This window comes from Equus caballus, chromosome 6, assembly GCF_041296265.1.
Source record: "Equus caballus isolate H_3958 breed thoroughbred chromosome 6, TB-T2T, whole genome shotgun sequence".
Taxonomy (NCBI): domain Eukaryota; kingdom Metazoa; phylum Chordata; class Mammalia; order Perissodactyla; family Equidae; genus Equus; species Equus caballus.
The window spans coordinates 60,607,993-60,630,581 of record NC_091689.1 but is presented as its reverse complement, the minus strand read 5'-3'; the positions used below and the strand labels follow the sequence as shown (position 1 = coordinate 60,630,581).

The following is a 22,589-nucleotide window of genomic DNA, read 5'->3' as shown; positions in this document are numbered from 1 at the left end:
ATTGTTGTATTATGGTATTTTCAAAAATGAAGTACAAAAGGGTCTTTTCTACATTCAAATATACCCTGGAAGACTAATTCTACACTTGCAGCATTTTACCAGTTGCAGCTTTTAGAATCTTCTAAACATCTTGACCCGGGTTTACTTTTTTCTGATTTTTTACTCGCAAGTCTTAGCATCAAGGTGGGGCCAAATGTGAAAGTAGTGAAGCTGTGTAATTTTTTTAACACCTCATCTGTTGGTTCATGCCGTCTCCTAGAATTTAGTTAGTAATAGTCACAGCTAAAATTTGCTAAATCTAGTATAGCCAGGTATAATTTTATACTAAGTGCTTTTTATGCATTATCTCTATCTTCACATGTCTGCAAAGCAGATATTTTTTTCATATGTAAATGAGGGAATTGAGGCTAAAAGACGTTAAGAAATGTATGCAAAGTTTTGAAAAAGAGCCAGGGTCCGGACTTCAAAACCTTGTCCTTCCTACTATACCAGTGGCCTTACTGTAGTAGTATTCAATGTCCGTTGATTTTTTTGCTCTTCAGCATCTTAAAAGGCAATCCTTTAAATGCTCAATTTTGCTTTAATATTATGAAAGTTGGATACACTTAGACATATATCCTGATATAGACAGATACTAATTATAAACCTAAATTCAAATAAAGCTCCGGAAACTGAGTTTGAATTTCCTGGAACTCAAAGGGTTTGCTTCTATTTTGTAGCCTGTTTAATTTTCCGGGGGTGTTTTTGCAGGAGGGGTTCTGGAAAAAGGGGCTTCCTGAGCACTCTGAAGGATCCAATACTGTCTGAGGAAGCCTGCCGAAGCTTCAGAGAAACAGGTGGTTTCCGTTGTCTTGCTCTTTTCTCTGTTTTGTCCTGTCAGCCTTCTCTACCTCCTCGGCCAGGCTAACATTCAGGATCTTTATAACCAGAGTAGAATTGGTGCTTTAAATCCTGGTCATGCCTGGCTGTGTGTGGGAAAATGGTTGCAAATGTTTGGAGGCCCCAAAGCCCGACCAGAGAAATTCTAAGGTGACCAGGACTCTTACACTTTTCCTGCTGCTGCTTCTCCTTTTTCTTTTCCTTACAGCTCACGCTCCCCCTTGCCTCACCATGTTTCTTGTCTCCAGGCACCTATCCCATTCTTCAAGGGCTTTGTTCTTAGCTAACTGGTAACTAATTTTAGCTGGGGTATTAGTTGATAATGATAAGGATTTCCCCGTCAAGAGGGATTCATCTTTTAATCAGGGACTCAAACTAAAAAGCCCTTAAAATGCAAAAGAATGAATTTCAAATTATGAAAAGTTATGGGGGCTTACTCTGGTCAGGGGTGCTGCTCGAGACTTGTTGCTTATTCAGATAATTCATATTTCTGAAAGTGGAGGTGTGTATTCAATAAAAGGAAGTGAATTATCACAAACCAGAGTACGGTTCTCTCACAGTTATAGCTGTGGGTAGGACTACAGCCTCCTAGCCTTCACGGAAGCTCATCCTAATTATTTCAACATTTCAATTACACAGGCCCCATATTCACGTGTTTAGAAGATAATCAAAGCACTTTGCCTATGAAGATGACGAAGAGATTTTTTTATTTGTCTACAATTGTTTGATAAAATTAGTTTTCCTTTTTATTATGCTTGTCTATGATTTCAACTTTAAAAATAATTTATTAGTATGTAGTTTGCTTATAGAGGGTAACATTTCCAGCTACTTAAATTCTATCATTTTAGAATTTTGGAGTTTGCTTTCACTCTTCTAAACTCCTTATAACCCAGGTAAACTCTACCAGATGTGCTGTTTCTATATTTCCTGCTCTTTCCTTTTTAGGATTTGTGTACCACTTTTTGCTGATCACAACCATTGTTCTAAATAACAAAAAGACTGTTCCCACAGGGAAGAGGGTGGATTTCCAAACCTGCATCTTGTATGGTTCTGTCAAATTTTTGTAATACTAGATGCGGTTGTGCAAGAAAAGTGCTTTTGTGCTACTGGTTATTGGAGCAGGAATGTTTATCTAATGATACAAATCCCATTTAGGATTTGGGTAGATTATTGTCATTATTCTGTTTCCTTCTTTGTTTCTTTGGACCTTTTCCCATATTGTTGTGTGCCCACTTTTGTTATCTACCTTTATCTTTATTTCCCTCTCTCTGTCTCTCTTTTTAAATCCTCCTGGTTTGCTGTTACAACAGAAGGACACACTGTAAGACCATATCATTCTTTTGTTTGTGAACAGTTACTATGGTCATATACCTGCTGATTGATCATCAAAGATGTGCTGGGTACTTTGCATATTTTATTTGTAGTCTTTCATAAAACCCTACAATTTTTATCCCTGTTTTACAAAGGGAGTGTAAGATGCTACACTCCATCAGCTTCATCACACTGTATTATATCATAACTTTATATTAAAGTTCACTCATCCATTCATTTGCTCATCATTCACGGAACACATTTGTTCAACCAATATATATTGAACACCTGTCATGTGCAAGTAATAGGCTTAAATCTTGTGGGAATTACAGAGATGATTTATACTTCCTTGTCCTCACGTTGTTTGCAGGCTAGATGAGGAAAGAACAACTGTGCATGCATAACCAAAATACAAGGTAGAACTGTAAACGTCTTCAAGGAAATCCCAACCACTAACATAGTATCAAATACAAAATGAGCTCAAAAAACGTTTGTTGAGTGACTGAATGACTATTTGAATAAACTGATATCAGAAGAGAAATATGGTAAAAATCTATGCAAATTCAGAGGAGAGGTTCCCTGGAGAATGTGGCATTTCAGTAGAACCTGGATATAGACACCCAGAGGAGGATATTGCAAGGTGAGCAAATCGCATGACCGAGAGTATGGAGGTGGGTGAGTGTGAGGTGTGGAATGTGTAGAAGGTTACTGTACAAGGGGAGCAGAGCAATGCAGGTGAAAATGTAGTCTGAAGCCCCATGGAAGGACATTAATGGACTGGTTACTGGATGTGGGTCTGTTCACCCAGCAGAGTTTTCATTTAACAACAAAAGAAAATTTTCTTAGTTGTATACAGAACAAAGAAGTAAAAGTCTCAATAGAAAATCTCAGTTGGCTTGGGGGACATGGAATAAAGATAAGCCACCAGTAATCTTCTAGTATTGTACATATTTAATAAGTGAATTAGATTTTTCAAACTTTCTTTCAGTTGAAACCTTAAAAAACAAAATAAGACACGGCAAAACTATCTCATACTGAGTAGAGTAAATGTTGTTATTCTTAACATCAAACATATTTTTGTCCCATTATTCTTTTGCCTGACCTGTTTGTCCAGTTCCAAGACAAACTGATTTGGCAGGGCACAGGGGAAGTGGAAGAAAAATATTTTTGTTTGGACACGATGTAGGGAAATTGTCTGAGCTTTGGAGTCTGATAAACATGGGTTCCAATCTTGGAATGATCCTTATTATCTGTGTGATCTTGGACAAGTCAGCTCATTTTCTTCTAAAAATATAATTCTTTATTTTGAAATATGTGGCTGTTTAGAGAAAGCAAAGAAATCCCTGTCATTCATATCCATTTTAAAGAATGACATTTTTATATCAGTTTATCTTTTACTCCTTGGTTTCTATCAATAAATGGTATACCAATATCCACTTTACAGCGTGTTGTGAAGATTAACAATAATATATATGTAAAGTGCACATACATGGTACTTAGAAAATAGTGGCTTTTTTTCTTCTAATTCTGTCCCGATTTCTTGCTTTCCTCAAAGTGCCTGTGATTTAGTTTATCTAGCTGTGAAAGACAGATGAGAGATTTTATGAATCCCTTAGGTTGGGGGCAGCGGTTAAACATAGTGGCTAAGAGCACAGCTCTGGTACCCACCACCACAATCCCAAAACTAGAATGTAAATTCCATGAGGATGGGGGATTTTTTATGTCTGGTTTACTTTTTATTATTATTATTTTTTTGAGGAAGATTAGCCCTGAGCTAACATCTGCAGCCAATCCTCCTCTTTTTGTTGAGGAAGAGTGGCCCTGAGCTAACATCTGTGCCCATCTTCCTCTACTTTATATGTAAGATGCCTGCCACAGCATGGCTTGATAAGTGGTGTGTAGGTCCACGCCCAGGATCTGAACCAGTGAACCCCGGGCCACTGAAGTGGATCCAGCAAACTTAACCGCTATGCCCCTGAGCTGTCCCCCTGTCTGGTTTATTGAGGCCTCCCAAGCACTTTTAAGAATGTCTGGCATATAATAGGTGCTAAGCAAATGTATGGAGTGATGACTATTTGGGTTAATATTTGGGTTAGTGTCTTGACTCCACCATGGAACTTGATTTGTATTTGGCACAAATGAGGCAGATGAAGGTTAAGTGATTTTCCCAAGGTCAAACAGCTTCAGTTTCTTCATCTGTACAATCTGTATTAACAGGAATAGTGATATTTTTATTGAAATACAATTGATGTATAACATTATACTGGCTTCAGATGTACAACATAATAATTCTATATATGTATATATCGAGAAATGATCACCACAATAAGTCTAGTTGATATCCATCATCACACATGGTTACAAATATTTTTTTCTTGTGATGAAAACTTTTAAAATCTACCCTTTTAATAACTTTAAAATATACAATATGGTATTATTAACTATAGTCCCCATGCTGGACATTACATCTCCAGAACTTATTTTATAACTGGAAATAATAATTTTTTTAATAGGGTTTTACGAGGATTAAACCAGGTAATACATGTGACTGAGCTTAAAATAGCATCTGGCACATAGTGAACATGCCATAAATGTAGCTCTAAATGGGAGGGCAGTGGGGGCTTAGCAATTTATGGGTACCAATTAAATCATACCAAGTACAGGCTGAGATGGACAATCAGATAGGGACATTCAGATGTAGAGTAGAGTCTCTGTCATTAAAAAGCATATTAACTGCCTCCTCAGTACCTTCCTGAGCTCTACAACGGGCAGGTACCTCCCGCTTACAAAGTGTCATCCAATGCCATTCTACCGTGGCAAAGTGGACCTTGTGGGAAATGCTTTATAGAAGAAAGAGGTGGCTTCCTCTACAAAAGGAAAGGAAAGAACCAACATTTATTGTAGGGGAGATTTGCAGCCAAAATCCTAGCTATTTTCATCACTGACAAGATCTCATTTCATCTTCACAATCTCTGTTATTTATTGTTCTTTTCATGTCACATATGGGAAACGGAGGTTCAGAGTAACTCGATCATAGTCACCCAAGTCTATTTGACTCCAAGCTGCACAGCCTTCCTACCATACGGCCTCATTAGCTCTCTCCTAGCCCCTCCCATGGGTGTTGCTGTGGAACAAATGCAAATCTCTCGTCTTCAGCTGCATGGTGACCAGCAGCAAAACGGTGGTTCTCTCCTTTGGGAAAGAGAAGGGGAAATGTGTATTTCTTATCTTTTCCAGGAGATAAAAAAGACTTCAGATCAATAATGATATATCAAAATTCAAATCTCTGGTTCCTACTGTAGTTTATTTTTTCACCTCCTAAGCATTTTTACACTGTCCTCATGAAGAAATAGCAGGTCTGAAATCAGGGATGCTATTGACACCTTCTACACAACGAGGAAGAGGTGAAAAATCCGAGTGCAATTTTTAAGAAGATGCCATTACTTAGTTCTACCCAGCATAGGTGTATTTCACACTGTTGGTAAATACCCAAAGGGCCTTGGAAACACCGTGGACTTTTCCACTGGACCTTGTTACTCAGTGATTTCTTTAGCAGCAAAAATAGTTATTATAAAGGCTGTATTGAAAAGGCTTCCTTCCTAGAAATAATGAGAAGCCCCTTTGAGTAATTATCAGATAAGCAGTAGCATTTTGCAGATGTCCAAAAGCAGCTGTTGGTGTTTCCCCAAAACTGTCCTATGGACTTTCATCAGTAGACTTGCCCTTTTAGATTCTTTCTATTACTCAACAACAGAATAATACCTGGTCCTACCTACCACAAAAAGCTTGTGATCCACCTTGTAATCTTAAAACATGTGTTTGTAATTCTTATTATCACCTGGTCTTCTTACAGAATTCTAAGTAAAGGTGTTTAGATAGTGGAACATGGCATCCACTATGCAGAAAAGATCTCTGAATCCCAAGAGGAAAAATATTAGCTGCTATATGAATAACAATTACAGCATAATTTAATTTTTAAGAAATTATTGAGAGTGTTCTTATTCCAGACAGCATGAAGTGCGATGGTTTGTATCCTTAAGGATATTAATTTCAGACCAACGATATAGCTATTTTACTAATCACATGTTGCCTCACAGAAAAACACTTGGCTGTTCATATGTACAGTCTTAGCTCCTATTTGGTTTCTAAGCTGATAAATCTACTTAGCACAAATACTTAATCTATTTCTTTCCTGATTGACCGGAACTCTCCAGATTGATTATCAAGGCATGTTTGAGCATCATGGATGATTTTCTAATATGCTTTGTGTCTTTACTTCTCTTGTTGAAAGTGCCACAGAACTGTAACTCACTATGTTCTTTGATATCTCATTATGAACTATCAATCAAGCTTTCAAAGCAGAGACATTTCCATCAGTGTAAATGTTTTCCAAATGTAGGTTAAAGATCAGCATGTAGAGGAATGGCCAGTGTATACTACTACATTTTCACAAAAGTGATTAAAATTAAATAATTTTCAAAGTTCAAATAATTGGGAAAGATTTGAATTTTGTTTACAAAATTTGCTTACGAGTTAAATGCATATTCTAAATCAATTAAAAGGGAAGTATGCTAGCATGTTTTATCATTTTTCAAATGAAAAAGCATTTGTCTTCCAATAAATTGAGAAACATGACCATTTGCTCCTGTCCCACTCCACCAGAAAGCCCATTTTTATGGAATTTACTTAATCTCATTTATTATAAAAATTGAGGATTCTTGTTTTAATAATTACTTTATGGAATTTAAATATTTAATTGCACAATACCATGTTCAGTTTATTTGATGATGAAATTCATTTCCTAAAGGATTTAGTAACTCAAATCAAGGCAAGAAAACCATAATTAATATGTTCTGGTATAATGAAAATATATTCCATAGCAATTTATCAATTATTTTTAGTTACATGGCAAAACATCCCTGGGATAAAATGCTAAGTGCTAGCTTCTTCCATAATCTACATGATATGTTTAGATAGTACAATTGCTTAATCCATTGTCAACCAAAGGATGCTGGTGGTAAATGTCAAATCATTTTCAGGAGAGCTGTTAAGCTCTATACCAGCCCAATATCAAGGACAGAAGATGGAAACTGCTCAAGTAGCCTAACTCTCTCCAGAATATGTAGATACGCTTAAGTTCTTTGATTGTGAAGTAGGAAATTTCTGGAAAGAAGGATTAAGTCCTAGTCTCTGTTCTTAGGAACCTAGCAATGGTAAAGAGAAATGTTTCAGTCACACAAATAATACAGCAATAATGTAACCTTAGAATATAGTATTTTTAACACAAATGAAATAGTAATAATACAATACTCTAACATCATATTTCTTTTGACTCTAAATGATATCTTCAAAGTATGATGAGAGCTCAGTGAGTGGAAAAATTGTATTCAGTGGGACAGTGATGAAAGATTCTTGATGACTTTGTCATTGAAAGATTTCAAAAGCCTGCATGGGAACAGTTGTTCACTTTGGAGGGAATGAAGGGAAGAGACAGAGACGGAAAAATAAGAGAAAATGTGATGATATCAGTTAAATAGAAACAACTAAAACAATCAAAGAGTTTGGCAGAGTGTAAGTATATGAAGTGAAATGATGTGTGATAAAGCCAGAAAAGAGGATTGGGGCTAACCTATGCAAGGACTTGAATGTCAGGCTAAAGAAGTTGATGTATTTTTGTAGATCACAACAAACCAACAAGCCTTTGAGAAACTCTGCATAGAAGACTGATGTAGTAAGAAATGTGCATTTGGAAACATTCTGGTATTGGTGTGTAGAAGGGCAGAATATACTGGAGATTGGATAACTATTGGCAGGCTGTTGTAGAGGTCCTGGCTTGCAGTGAAGATGGCCAGAGTTATATCATTGGTAAAAGGAGAAGAAAAGAGAGACATATATTAGTAGCAAGGAGGCTTAGAGGACATATGTCCTGGCAACTGATTTGAATGTGTGAAGCAGGGAATTTGAGAAATTGGTGATAATTTCAAGATTTCAAGGCTAATTTATAGTGGAAGCATGGCTGTGCTTTATTAAATACAATGGAGTCAGCAGAAGTAGGTTTGTTAGGTAGGATGACAGTTTGACTTTGGTTATTGTATTATGGTAGGCTGCAGAAAAAAGGCACAAAAGTTTACTGCTTGGTCACACACCATGTCCAAGACAGATCAGTAGGAACGTTCTGCTTCACCAGGTCACTGAGGGACACAGCCTGATTGGACGCCTCCTCATCAGGAACTGCTGGAGCAGAGAAAGGAGAAAGACTGAAAAATTTCACATAGGCTCTTTACCTACTGTGCAGCCTGGAAGTGACACACATCATTTCTGCCAATGTTTCATTAGCCAGAATTAGCCACGTGGCCGCATCTGAATGCAAGGTGGCTGAGAACTATAATCTCCTGTGTGCTCAGGAAGAAGAGCGCTTATAATGTCTACTACCAGTACATTGGATGTAAGTGAGATGAATCTTTTCACAGCTTTGGGTAGTGTGTATGTGAAAGGGAGGATAATGGGTGGAAAAGAATACTTCCTCCAACTTTATATGAAAAGCCTTCCCTGTAGTCAGCCAAAGGAGCTTTAGACTCATGAGCTTTTCTCTCTTAACCAAAAGATATTCTTAAACCTAAGCACAGGTGGACCATTCCCCTCTGCGATGAGGGAACATGGTGGGTCCCTCTCCTGCCATCCCAAAAGTCACTTGTGGTGGAAAAGTCCAGTACTGGTCAGCCTATGGACCTGTAATGAGAAGAGAGTGGAACTGGAACTAATACTCAAGACCAGGCAGACAAGTGCGAGAATGTGGATTTGCATGTAATTTAAAGCCAGCTCTAACTGGGAAGTGGGGGACAATGATGAGACCTGTACACCAAGTGGGTGCCAGAGAATGGTAGTCTGCCAGTTTACCCCTACGGGCCAGCAAATTTCCTCAGCGATTACTGTACATCTCTCTAGAAACCAGCTTCTCTAATTCTCCTATGATGCCAAGGGAAAGCTGGGCAATTCGGACTTTGCCTTCTCTGAACCACATTCTTTTCTGGCCAACTTGCATGCCCTTCATCAAAGCTGATGTGGCTCAGCACCAAGTTCAGGCTGGAGAGCACTTGTTAACTGGCAGTGCCACAAAAGTCTCCCCTCTTCCTTGTCTGTATAAAGTCACTTCTTTCCTGGACAATGGTTAATTTGTTGAAACTCAAGTGAAGACTTTGGACAATTGGCAAGGGAGTGCTAGATATAGATATGAACTTTCTAAGATGTGTTCAAAGACACTTCTGACCTTTGGATTCATAGATACCTCTGGTTCTTCAGTGACTTTATTATCACAGGTTTTATCTAGAAGGTGACATCATAGAATCTCAAGTTCACTCACCAAAGGTCAAAACAATCCACATTTCTTCGTGATTCGAAACTAAAGTATGTTGCTTTTATACATTGTGTTGGCATTACAAAGACATTTCCTTATCCTTGTAATCTGTTAGATTACTTTAGGGCCTTGGAAGATGAGGTCATTATAGTTGTCTATCCAGTGAAATCCCGAGGTCTGAGATGCTTAGAAAAACCCGTGCTCAAGCCCATGTTTCTTCACCAAGTGGCATGACAGTGACCATGACTTGCTTAGATGCTAGGCAAAAACGCTTGTGAAACTTGACAATAACTGTGATGCCTTCTTCCCTTTCCACACTCACTTGTTGTACCCACTGCCCATGAAAGTCATCTTAGGTCACTTTATGTAGGAGAGGGTTGGGAAAGACCTAAATGAACGGTTTAATGGGTAAATCCACTGAGTATTGGCATTTAAAAATAAGTCATGGAGTTGAGGATTCCAAAAGGGTGACTCTCTAATTGGTGGCATTCTCAAAATCAAGCCTCTCAGGAAAGAGCAGGAGACTCTCCTCAGAATGTAAGATGGGATCAGGTTCCATGGTTCTTTCCCAGGAGTTCATTCCGAGGCCAACCATGTATGTCACTTAGCCCAATGAGGCATGTACTCATGAATGTGTTCTCACTCTTGTGAATGTTAATGTGCTGTAGATTCTTGGTGTTAAGAATTCCATGTTGAAGACCTGTTTGCCATATGTATTTTTTCATTCCTCTTATTTACGTGGGGGTTGGAAAGAGAAGGGATTATATTGGAACCCTTAGGGGTAGGCTCTTGAAATGGAGTGTATTCCATGTTATACTGGTTCCCTGTCATGTGCAAACTTTTCTATGGCTGAAAGTATTCCATTGTATGTATGTACCACATTTTCTTTATCCATTCATCTGTTGATGGACTCTTAGTTTGTTCCACGTGTTGGCTGTTGTGAATAATGCTCCAATGAACACTGGAGTGCAGATATGTCTTTGAGATAGTGATTTCATGTCCATTGGATATACCCCTAGAAGTGGGATTGCTGGATCATACGGTAGCTCTACTCTTACTTTTTGAGGAACTTCCATAGTGTTTTCCATTGTGGCTTTACCAATTTACATGAGAGAATACATCTTGAGCTAAAGAGATTTCCTGACTGGTTCTCCAGGCACTTTTGATTGTCTGTTCTCTTGAGAAGAATGATAGAGGTTGGAGGCTAACATGGGGAAAGGGGTTCTCTGATCAGGAAAGATGGAAGGATTAACTCCTTGCTTCAGGTGTTTGAAGCCTAGAGGTGGGGAGGGGGCTGGGAAGAGTGTCCCTCTGTAGAGCTGCTCTCAGAGCACGAGGACAAAGCAGACAGGAGGATATGGGCCCTCAGTGTCAAGGGTGTATTGGCCTTAATATATTCAAGAGTGTCTCCTGCCCACTTCCTCATCCCTGGCGCTACGTGGGATCAGCGTGGCTGGAGGGTAGAAGATAACAATGCAGATTGTTGAGTGTGACATGAGAAGATATGGCCCACTGGCCAAGATGAAATTTTGATGATGGGTTCTGTTCCTTATTTGTCCAACTTCCCTGAGAATTTTGGACTTTGCTGCTGGGGAATGCTTTGCTGTTTCTGCCTCATCCTGCACACTGCACACTGACTTATCCTGTGAAAAATGGTTCATGTAATGGTGGCCCTTCACCTTGCTACACTGTTGTCTAGAACATTAACCTGAGGGAGTCTTGGGAGAGGCTCCTGCTGTTGCTTCTGGTTAATAATCGCTCTTGGTTGAGTTGACCACTCAGTCTTTCATATTGTTAGTGAGCTGTGTTCTCATGGAGAGAATGATGAAAGTGAGCTGCTGTTGCTGGTGTGTTCTTTCAACAAACCTCCCAGACACTTCTTCCTTCCACCCTCACATGACTCAAATGCCTCCTTAAACGCCTACAGAAAGTGCACACTGGCAATGGCCAAGTGTGGGGTGTGGGAAATTTTGGGTCCCTGGGAAGAAATTGGCCATGGCCTATTGTCAGTCTTCTGCGCTCTGACATAAAGGTGATGAACAGAGTGTTGTTCACCATGCGGAGCAATGACATATTAGGAATCATTAGGGATCCTGAATTTCGGGATGGGAATTCGGCTGGAGTTTTATCCAAACATTTCCACGTTAGCTGTGTGCACTCTTCTGCTGAGTACACTCTGCACATTGGTAGGAAGACAAGAGTCACTGGGTCCTGTCAATGAATAGTAGTTGAAGCTGTGGACATTTAGATCCTCAGGGGCGTGTGCAGATGAGCCTGGATGTCCAGGAATGTCCCTGGTGAGCTTTCTAGGCTGGAGGATTTCACCCTCCTATTCTTCATTGCTGAAGAGGCCATGTACTCACTGGCTCTGACTGTCCCTTCCCCGATTCTGTTAGAAGGTGTTGCTGCTTGGTGGTCTGCCCCTCTGCCACTTTGGTCTTCTCACAGGGGTGGTGACATTGCCTCAAGGGGACTTTGTCTGCACTCACAGGGAAGAGGGTGCTGTGCACAACAGTGAGGGGTGTGTGCATCATGTGTGGCACTGCAGCTACGGACAGGTGAGAGGATGGGGGGAGTTGCAATTTGAGGAGGGGAAGGGCCTTCTGGTTTTCCTATTTTAGGTTTTTGATTTCTCAAGATTGGTGAAGTCTGGGGCTGGCACATAAGAACCCAGCAGAGATATGAGGACACTCTGAGAGTAGAAGGAAAAACTGAGAGTGGCGACAACAAGGGACATTAGTGTGAAAGTTGTGATGGGCATGGTGGGTGCAGGGCTGTGTCTCGTGTTCCCTTTCTGCATTCTCCCACACTACCTTAAGCTCAGCATGGTGGTGGGACAGAAGGTAACATTGGACACTGATGGATATGATATGAGAAAATATGGCTCTCTTGTCAAGTTAAGACATATATTCTGGGACAGGTGCTATTTTCCATTTTCCAAGTGAACTGAGTTTTTGTCTGCATGTGAAGTCAGAGGTCTGATCTCTGTGTTTTGTGATACACAGGACATGACACAACACTTGGTAAGAGAGGACTCAGATTCTGTGTTATGGATATTTAGTGTGCAGTCCTTTCAAAAAAGGTAGAAACAATGTGCAAATGTGGACACACCTGTATAGTTTGAAGGATCTCCTCTCGACCCCTCTGGATTCAAGTTTGCCCTCTCAGTCCATCATGCTGACTCCAGGAGCACAGTATCTGGATTCCTGAGGATGGCCAGCCAGGCCAGCTCACATCTTAGATTTGGGTTGGCCTTCTGAGCTTCCCTTGCCTCTTCTTATTCACAGGCAGACCTACCGTACTGCTTCTTACCCACTTCAGAGAAGAATGGCAGTGGGCTCTGTGCAGTGAATCCTGAAGAGAGTCAATGACTTTCTCAGTCACCCCCGCCAGTCAGACACAGTGGCCTTCCAGAGTGCCGAAAGGCCTGGGGTCGAGTCAGCTCTCGGATCAACTGGGAGTCTAAGGTTGGGCAGTTGAGGGACTAAGCTGCCGTGTGTGAAATATGGGTAAAGCCAGGAACCAAGCACCTCGACTTCTCCAGAGCCCAGAAGAGATGGGCTGTGTACAGAAAGATTTGCTAAGGGGGTAAATTCTATGTCGTGCTCTTATTACACATAATAAATATATTTAATATTATTAATCATTAATAAATAATTTGAATAAAATTAGTGGAAAAAATAGGTGAAGTAAAACTTTGGAGAGAACAGAAATGTTATGGCATAGAATGTGGTCATGGTTCTCAGACATATACTTACCTCTAAACTCATTAAGTTGTATGCATTCAATATGTACAGCTTTTTGGTCTGTCAATCATACCCTCATCCCTCAATAAAGTGGCTTAAAATAATAACAATAATAAAGACCCTCCCATGACTACAGATGAGTGCTCCCTCACAAATGATTTTAATTTTAGAGCTGAAGGGAAGAATGCTTCTACATGGATAAATAGGTTCTGCCCTTTACTGCATCTGTATTCTTGTTTTGCCTTGAATTTTCCATTTATATGTAGCATTGGCATTGGCCGTGTGTAAGGATAACCTTTAGTCCACAGGGGTTGAGTTTCACAGAACCACAGCAGTTCTCCAAAGACATGAACTTCACCTGCAGAACTTCCACTCAAGGAGTGGCCCTGTGACGTCAACTATTTGTCATGTGACCAGAAATTGACTTTCGGGTACTGTGACATTGGGATTAGCTTGGACGTCGGGTTGTGTTCCTTGTTTACAAAATGTGCTTTTGTGCTTACTCAAGAAATCTTTTGAAATATTTTATACACGGGATGTGTCAAAATGTGTCTGTCCTGTACATGTATTCTACAGGGTGGACGGCAGAGGTCTCAGGCTGATTGGTCTCTCCAGGAGGCACCTTTTCTCTGAGACCTTCCTTCACCCTCTGTTTTCGGTGTCACTGAGTTCCCAGCCGTTGCTACTTGGTTTGATACTTATACTTTTGTTACATTTAGAGAATGAGTGATAGCCTGCAAAGGCTCATTAATATCCTTTCACTGCAGAGCATATAATTGAAAAGATGTTGTTGAGTTTCCTGAGCTATCCTCATTTCTGTGTCCTGAAAATGTGTTTGCTGCTTAAGCTTCTTGCATTTTATAGAACACTTGTGTTCTTCCAATAAAATTTACTTGTTCCAGAAGGAAAAAAAAATCTAAGCATAATATTTCTAGTTAATAATATTCAGGCTTCAGGAAGTAAGAGGCTTATTGCATAATATCCTCTCACAAGGCTCAAGAGAATTTCTAGAAGTTTTAAATGTGGTATTAATAAAGAAATTCTTTATTCTAACTCTGTATTGCAATATGGAAGATAGAGGAATCATTTGCATTTCTAAATGTTCAATAATATATAATTTGTTGTGTGTAGATAAATATTTGGAAGCTTAACTCACTCTTACGTTACTCAAGAGTACCTATGATTTCATGCACCATAGGCACAATGAGAAAGATTGGGATAAATTTAATCATTGAAACCTACTGTTGATATCTCCAATTATATTGTTACACTCATCATTATTCTCACAAGGTAATTGCGAGAAACCAGGGAAAGTATCTGGTACACTCCATGGCAATTAGGCATTCCCAACTTTTATACATTTACATTCCTACTGGCCTACAAAGATCAACTAAGGAAACAATGCAGAATTTGTTCAAATGTTTCACTTTGATAATAAATTTATGAATAAACTTTAGAACAATATTTACAATTAATGTCTATCGTATCAATGTAATAATCTCTTTCCTTCTCGAAAGTCTCCCAGTTGGAATAACTTACATAGTAACTAACTACCTTCTACTCCTTAGCACCGGAGGTTTTTAGGTTTACTATACATAATTTTTCTTGTTTTATACCTGGTAATTGTGCGCTACTGCATACAATGTCCTTGAACATCATATGCGCTCATTAAAACTTCATTAACTCTTGAAAGATGGATTGGGAAGTTGTCATAGATGTGATATGCAATAAAGTGTTACTTAAAGTAGACTATTGTGGGAAATTTTTAAATAAGTAAATTTAAGGGATTGTTATTTAAATGTGCCTTACTCAATTTAAAATGTTGAGCTCAAATCCATTTTGAAGGAAGACCAACAGTTGAACATCACAAATAGGAATTTATATGCTCATTTATTTATTTCAATATGTAATTCATGATATAAAATCCTTATAAATAACATCTCCTGTCTCTATACACTCCAACAAACAAACAAACAAACAAACCCTACCTCTATAATCTGGTAATCTAAGGCACACTTCATAAAAGGAAAATTTAATGTAGAGATCAAGTCAATGAATCAGATTCTCACTAAGATTTAGATGCTTCTTTTTTCTATTTTTTTAAAATAAAAGCTGACTGCCTTCTAGAAATGGCATAAAGTAGCATGATAGGAGTTTGTATGAATTAATGCTACTTTCCAAGGTGCTTAATTCACAGTTAGGGAAAAGCAGATATCCTGTAAGAATCTGACTTAAAGCAAAACACTTCATTTCACATCCACTACTGCAACTTCCTTCAAAAAAGCACATCACACACACGTAACCTCTGCCAGAAATGTCCAATTAGCGTGACAGTGAAAATAAGTTGCCATACAGTACATGGTTTCCAGAAGCCTGTGGTATTTTAATTGAAGACGTGATTAATAGGAACACAAGTTGCTTTTGCAATACCCTCCATAAAGATATGACTATTTGCTGAAAGCCACTTAAACAGTATAAAGGGCATATACATTTAATAAAAGCTCACTGATGAGAACACACAATGAAACCCTCATGGACACAAATTGCTTTTACATTTCTAAATAACCTCAGTACCAGCAAGTACAACAAAGAATAGAATTTTTCAAAATATTTTGACTGAGTCAGGAGCAGGATTTAATTAATTTTTTTAACAGCATTCTTTTTCTCATTTCAGAAATCTGACGCAAAAAGGGATTACTTAACAAGGGTAGTTAAAATTGCTGATTTTCTAATGTTCAGAATCATGTTTACAGTTTATCAAGTTTCCAATGATCATTTTCTCCTTTGTTTCTCAAATTCAGGTCAGAGAGACACAGACAAAAGAAATGACTTTAAAAATGTTAAAAAATAAAAATCTATAGCAAGAACATTTCATTTTGAAAGTCATTGCCTTTTTATTATGGGATCTTGATTAATATTAAATGTAAAACAATTCTTAAGGCCACAGTTTATATGTGCGGGAAACAAACGTGAGATACACAGACTCATACGTTCACACTAGCAATGAAAAAGTCACTGTTAAATTATACAGGAAATCTCGAGTATTTATACGTAGAACGATAAGAACTGTAGAGGTACACTGACCTCTACAGGGGTAAGTAATTCAGTGGTTCTCTGTTTAAAATCTCGACTGTATTCCTCTTGCCATATGTGTTGGATCCCACACTGGTAGGTGAGAGAATGGCACCAAGATTGTTGCTAGAATGAACTAAAAAATTTGCCAGGCGCTGAGTCACACACGTGGCAGTGTCACATTTCCGTTTTTCCATCTGATGACTGGTAACATTGAACAAACAAGAAAGGTTAAAGACTTAGACTGAGAATTGGACATAGCTAGGTGACACCAAATAGCTCATATTGATGAAAACTAAAAGAAACATTTTCACATAAGTAACCCAATATTTCGGTTTGGAAACAGCTGGATGATTGAGATTTTTTTGACACTTTGAAGATGGAGTAGAATCAATTTTTGACTAGGAAATTGTGTAACAAACCTTCTTTTACAGTCAATGTCGGATTTCTCAGTATGCTCTTTTCTTTGGAAAGTCAGAATATGTCCCAGATAATGATAATAAAAAAGAGTCTTTGTCTTATATTCTTCTAAATCTTGTCAACAAATCTATTTCCTGATATATTAAAAGGATTTACAATGTAAAATTTATATGCAACCTGGAGTATGTGGAATTAAAAATATATATGTTCATTTCCCACACCTTTCCAACAAGAATTAAGCAGTGTAAGTTAATTTTTGTTAAGAATTAAGCAGTGTAAGTTAATTTCTGTTAACTTCCTTGAGATCATTGAATCAGGAGTGTTAAGAGAGAAATGTCAGGTATTACAAAGTCTCAAGGGGAAGACAATTTATCATCTGTTCAGGCACTCTTGACTATTGTAGTGTGAGTTCCATTATTCTTAGCATAAATACATGAACATTGCCATCTTCCTGCCACCTACTTCATTCTTATGCTGTTAACAATTTTAATGACAGGTCTCGGTTAAATGTTAAAACTATAGGATTTTTTGTGTCAATACTATGAATATTCACTATATTCTTTCAGCTGCCTGAAACAATTGCCTGATAATAGTAGAGGTAAGTCAGAAATGATAACTATGATTAAATAATTCACTTGAATTTTAACTTCTGTGTCTATTTGCAGAGTTAATTTTTATCAACTCTATACTTTTGTATCGCCTTTTGTTTCAATGTGCTTTCAAAATGGTATTGGAAATAGATACAGAATAATAGCACTGCTTCCTTTTTGCAGAAAAAAGAAGAGGGAAAGATAGGGAAATGTTTTAGTTTACAGCTCTATAGAAATCAAAATATTGGTGAAACTCAAGGTAAGTGTAAAGTGGAAAAGCGGAATAGGCACATCCAGAAGCCAGTGAATGTACATAATTTTGGGCAAAATGCAATGGATTTTATTTCAATATGTTTCCTTTGTGTGGGGAGTACTTCATTATCTGTATCTCTGGATAGAGATAGCCTGAGAGAAAATATTTTTAAATCTCATGTGAAACTTTAGGGTTTTTACTTTCGTATTTCCTCCCAAATACACAAAATTCTTCTTACAGCATCAAGTGAACTGGATATCTGTTGATTATAAGTATATGTTGACCAACCAATATTCAGGCAAAGGAAACCAACTTTGGGACCTAATTACGCGGGCTATATATCAATATTCATATTATCTGCTCAGTTATTTTTCCTTGCCTGTGTACTAAGCATGGCCAATGTGCCTTTCCAAAGAATGATTTCATGCTTTTCAGAAGTGAACCAGTAATTCATACATTGGACATTAAACTCTAAAAGATGATAAACTTTTCCTGAAAAACAGCAGGTATTGGAATTTGACCCAAACACTTCAAACTAATAAATTGAAAGCTATAAAGAAAATTATGGGTCAAATTGGGAAGGTTCCAAGGGATATCTGTCCCAAGATATGTGTGGCAAATGCCTGGAGCAGAGTGTGAAATATCCCATGTGCTAAACGTCTGAGTGGTACTTTGATAACTGGTCTCAAGGTCTGTAATAGGATTTAAAATTATTCTAACTAAAATGTTACCTTATCTGGGTTAGCTACAGGGCCATCATCCTACTTAAAGGAAATATTAAGAGCTTTTATGTGGTTGGTTTCATAACTGTGAAACCGCTTTCCCAAACAAGATTTTCATGTAAATAGAATAGTCAGGATGTACAAGATTCCACCCAAAACTATCAAGATAGAAAAAGATCGTTGAAATAATTAGTGAAAGACATAAAATGCTTTCAGGCATTTTTCCTCATTGACTATCCAGGCAGACAAGGTCAACCTGCCTATCATCCAGTAATAAACACTAGTGTAAAGCCACTGACCAGTTACACAGATGCACTAATTCTTGACTTTGAGTTTAAACAGTGATGACTAGAGGCCAAACTATAACTCTTAAATTGTCTCTCTTTAAAAATATCTGTTTCAAAGGTTTTAAAAATAGTTTAAAAATATGTCCCTACTCCCAGGTCTTGATATTCATCAGTGGAAGTGTATAAGTTGCTATAGGGAGCTCCTAGTGACTACAGATTAAAACCCGTGTGCTTAGATTTTGGCTATCCTCTGATTATCCACCAGGCAGATATTTACAACTGAGTATTAAAAAGTTGATGGGCAAGTGTGTGATCCTTTAGCTTAGTCTTGAGCATAAAATAACAAGTTTTGGGTATGGCTTGTAAAGTCAGTCTGTTACCTTTTAGTCCCATCTCATACACGTATTAAAGTTGAAAAAGGTCTCAAGTGAGATGATAGAATTTTATGAGAAACATGACATTGAATAATAAATCTACATTAGCTTTATATTTTAAAGGTGTTTAAAATTTGAGACATTTTCTACATAGGCTCTCTCAGCTTTGTCTGAGATTTATAGAATGTTACATGATTGAGCAACTCAGGATGATAAATTCTCCTCCCCTTTTAAAAAATGACCAAATATGCTGATTTCAGGAAATTCACTAAAGAGCAATTTGAAGAATGTTTTACAAGTATGTCTAATAAAAACTCAAAGTAAGATATTGTGGGAATAGTATGAAAATAATTTAATATTAAATACTGTTATGTACTATTCTATTTCTGAGTGAAGTTCACCTCACAGTAAACTCATATCCATAGACATATTGGATAAACGTGTTCAGCAAATGTCTCTATCAAACGTAAGAAAATATCAAGATACAGATAGAAATACTGGGTAATACTGCAAATTTTCCTGTCATCGTTCGATTGTTCTGCTAGTTTACTAGAAACTTCATGTCTGTTTTAAAGTTATTTTTATCCACAAAAAATCCAATTGAAAATTACAGTCAATTCTGAGAAGAACATCCTGTAAACTAGATAAGCTCTGAAATGAGAAGGAAAATTTGACGATTCCTCCTATTTATTATACGTCAGTGCTGCAGAAATCTTTGCATATTACCACAGACCTCCATCTTAACAAAAAACACCCTGAAGGAAAGTAGACAAGATGCTGATAATTCTATGAGGAAAGCTCTAATATGACTTAAAGCAAACTCTTTTCAGAAGTAAACTTAATTCTCCTTGGTCCTAAAGAGCATACAAGTTCAGTCCCACAAGACTATAGAGAGTCAAATTGATTTAGGCACGAACAAATTATCATTATATTATTTATGACACATGCATGAATTTGGACTTAAGAATCTTTTAAATAAATGGAGAATTACAGTTTTAAAGGCTTTGCACTTGAAAGTTGTAGTTACTGCTTACATTTTCATCTGACACAGTTTTTAGATTTCCTTAAAATTACTGTTTAAATGACATGGCACGTTTCAAAATAAGTCTTCCTAGGAAATCCTGATGCATATGTTTCCTATTGAAAATATTTTCAAGAGGTATTAATTTACATTTAGAGCAGCTCAGAAGAAATCTCATGAAGAATATTGTAATTTTCTTATAATTCTGTTTCATTAACAGTTAACAATATAGAAAGAATCCCTTAAGAGCAAATGGCTTTTTAACTAGATCTTCTAAATTTAACTTCTTAAAAATTTTAACTTGCCCCCCGATTATTTCGTTTTCTAGAAATAAAAGTTTTGGATATTGCCAGAGCCCTTTGAGAAAAAAACCAATGTAAATATACAATAAAATTCCACCTGATGTAAAATATATTCTGTAATTAACTTTCTTCAGTTTGTTTGAGAATCAGGTTAATATAGCAGAAGTTATTACCTTTTGGTTTTTCCTGCTTCATGTCCTGGCTTTGCTCCTCTAAGTTCCAATGGCATATTTCTTGACCAAACTGGAACTATCCATTCCTGTCTGTCAGAAGTTCCATCAGAGAAATTCATCAGCCACTGGCATTATGCTTTAAAGAACACAGAATTAAAGGAACTGTTGGACAGCTTAATGTACTGTTCTTAAGCAAGATTTAGTCAGAAAGCTAATGGCACAAGGGCTGTTAGTTACGTAGAAGTATTTAATTCTAATTTTCCCACACTTTGCAAAAGAAACAGGATTTTAAAGTTACTAACCTTTCAATGGGTGTAGCTTTCAGATGGTTTAACGTGACAGAGAGCACAGTGAGAACTACTGGCAGCTTCAGGATGCACATTGCTTCTCAAATTTTCCAAAAAGCACAATTCAGCACTGAAATCAAGAAATTTCTTATGGCACTGATTGATGGAATTTTAAACTAGAGCCTCCTTTTAAAAAGTCTTTTTTAAAGCATAGTCCCCAAGGATCATAATTTTATTGATATAGTCCCTTAATACTGCTCAAACAATTCTTAAATATTTTCAAAATTTCTACTTTCCAAATTTCCTTCTCTAAACAATATGGAAAATTGATATTATAGTCCATCATGGCTTTCACTTTGCTTTGAAATAAGCCATATATTTAATCCCAAGTCTGTTCTTCCCTAAATAAATAATGCTTTCCCATAAACAGGAATTTCTTTACCTTTTAATGTTTCAGTGTCAGCAATATCAGAAAACGTCTTTGAGAGCAAGAAAGCTTCACGGACAATCTTAAGCTTGCATCCGCTGGAGAGTTTACCCCCTCATTTGTTAACTAGTAATCCAGCTCTTATGTACCCTTTACACCTTCCCCAGCTCTGACATCATGCAGTTTAGAGAGACTCTGTCATTAATTTCTGTCCCTATTGATAGAAAATACCTCATAGACAGCAGAAGCCAATGGGTCGTTATTACACTAACACATCAGTAAACATTAACGTAGCAGACAGGCAGTGTCTTTATACAGTTAATGCCATGTCACACACAGCAGAAGTTTGAATTTGCCATCTTTGTAAAATACCAGAGTGGATTTTCAAGGATTAAGTAGTATGGGTTAGTAAGAAATTGATAAAAAGAAGTGATTAAGAGTAACAACGGCACAACTAGAAGGACCTGCAACTAGAGTATACAACTAGGTACTAGGAGGTTGTGGGGAGAAGAAGAAGGAAAATAAATAAATAAATAAAAGATTGGCAACAGATGTTAGCTCAGGTGCCAATCTTTTTTCAAAAAAAAAAAAAAAAGAGTAACAACAAATGTGTTTATATGTAATGAGTGAAGTCAGGGACCTTGAGGAGCCTAGCTAAATCCCAATGATCCCAATGGCTTCATTCCGTGGACATTCAGCAGTAGACTGAGATATGAGAGTAGGGCATATAAATAAGAAGGACGCAAAAAAGAAATCAAAAGCCATTTATAATGAAGTGGGGGATGGAGGATTAAAGGCATAAAAACAATAATTTTCAATTCACAAATTCATTTGTCAGCATTTAAATAGAGAAACATATCTCTATCTACACATTTATGTAGTCAAGCAACTTTTTGCTGACTTTTTCCATTATTACATAGAAACAGCACAATTATTCTGAAGGGACAGTTTAATTTTTATTTTGAATTTTCTCTAAATTGTTCTGTTTTTCTTGAATTTCTAGTGCTAAGTTATGACAACTTTATAGCATATATAGCAACTAAAACAAATTCCACTGGTAGTGAAGTTATTCATATCTGTGTAGTCTAAAAATGATGGAAGTTCTCCAAGTAAAACAAGTTAAGTTCGCTGATCTCATATGCTTCTTTAAAGCTTAGTAATACAGTTTGAGGCTGTTTAGTAGAGATTTCAGAAGGAAAAAAACTTTTTCCCAATTCTTCTTCTAATTATTCAATGATTCTGCGATTTTAATGTTTATGTGAAATTTACCGATATTTCAAAAAGAAAGAAAACATAAAATAAAACCAAATGATTTAGAAGAATAATCATTTTCTGTAAGAAGATAGTGTATTTAACAAAGTATATACAATG

The 22,589-nt window shown here is 37.2% G+C and overlaps 2 protein-coding genes across 47 annotated transcripts in view; one reads left to right on the top strand and one right to left on the bottom strand.

Moving 5' to 3' along the window:
• Positions 1-22,589, top strand: part of SLCO1A2 (solute carrier organic anion transporter family member 1A2) — a 117,994-nt gene that overhangs the window by 5,541 nt on the left and 89,864 nt on the right. For 25 of the 45 annotated variants that reach the window (XM_070269110.1, XM_070269100.1, XM_070269094.1 and 22 more), the window contains exon 1: positions 8,462-8,635. The exons of 9 other annotated variants lie outside the window; for them this stretch is intronic. The gene's annotated coding sequence lies outside the window, so the exon portion shown is untranslated. Of the gene's footprint in view, positions 1-750; positions 837-8,382; positions 8,636-22,589 lie in introns of those variants that run through there. 11 more of the 45 variants (XM_070269104.1, XM_070269115.1, XM_070269113.1 and 8 more) reach the window with 3 other exon arrangements.
• On the bottom strand, positions 15,168-21,361 carry IAPP (islet amyloid polypeptide). 2 transcript variants are annotated; one of them, XM_070271016.1, is made up of 4 exons: positions 21,234-21,361; positions 20,807-20,921; positions 20,505-20,594; positions 15,168-16,566 (listed from the first exon to the last, which is right to left on the bottom strand). In XM_070271016.1, exons 2-4 carry the CDS (start codon positions 20,884-20,886, stop codon positions 16,377-16,379), a joined length of 360 nt encoding a protein of 119 aa, XP_070127117.1. In that variant the 5' UTR covers positions 20,887-20,921; positions 21,234-21,361; the 3' UTR covers positions 15,168-16,376. The 2 variants fall into 2 exon arrangements, with proteins under 2 accessions (XP_070127117.1, XP_070127118.1); XM_070271017.1 differs by lacking the exon at positions 21,234-21,361 and having other exon boundaries at positions 20,505-20,640; positions 20,807-20,917.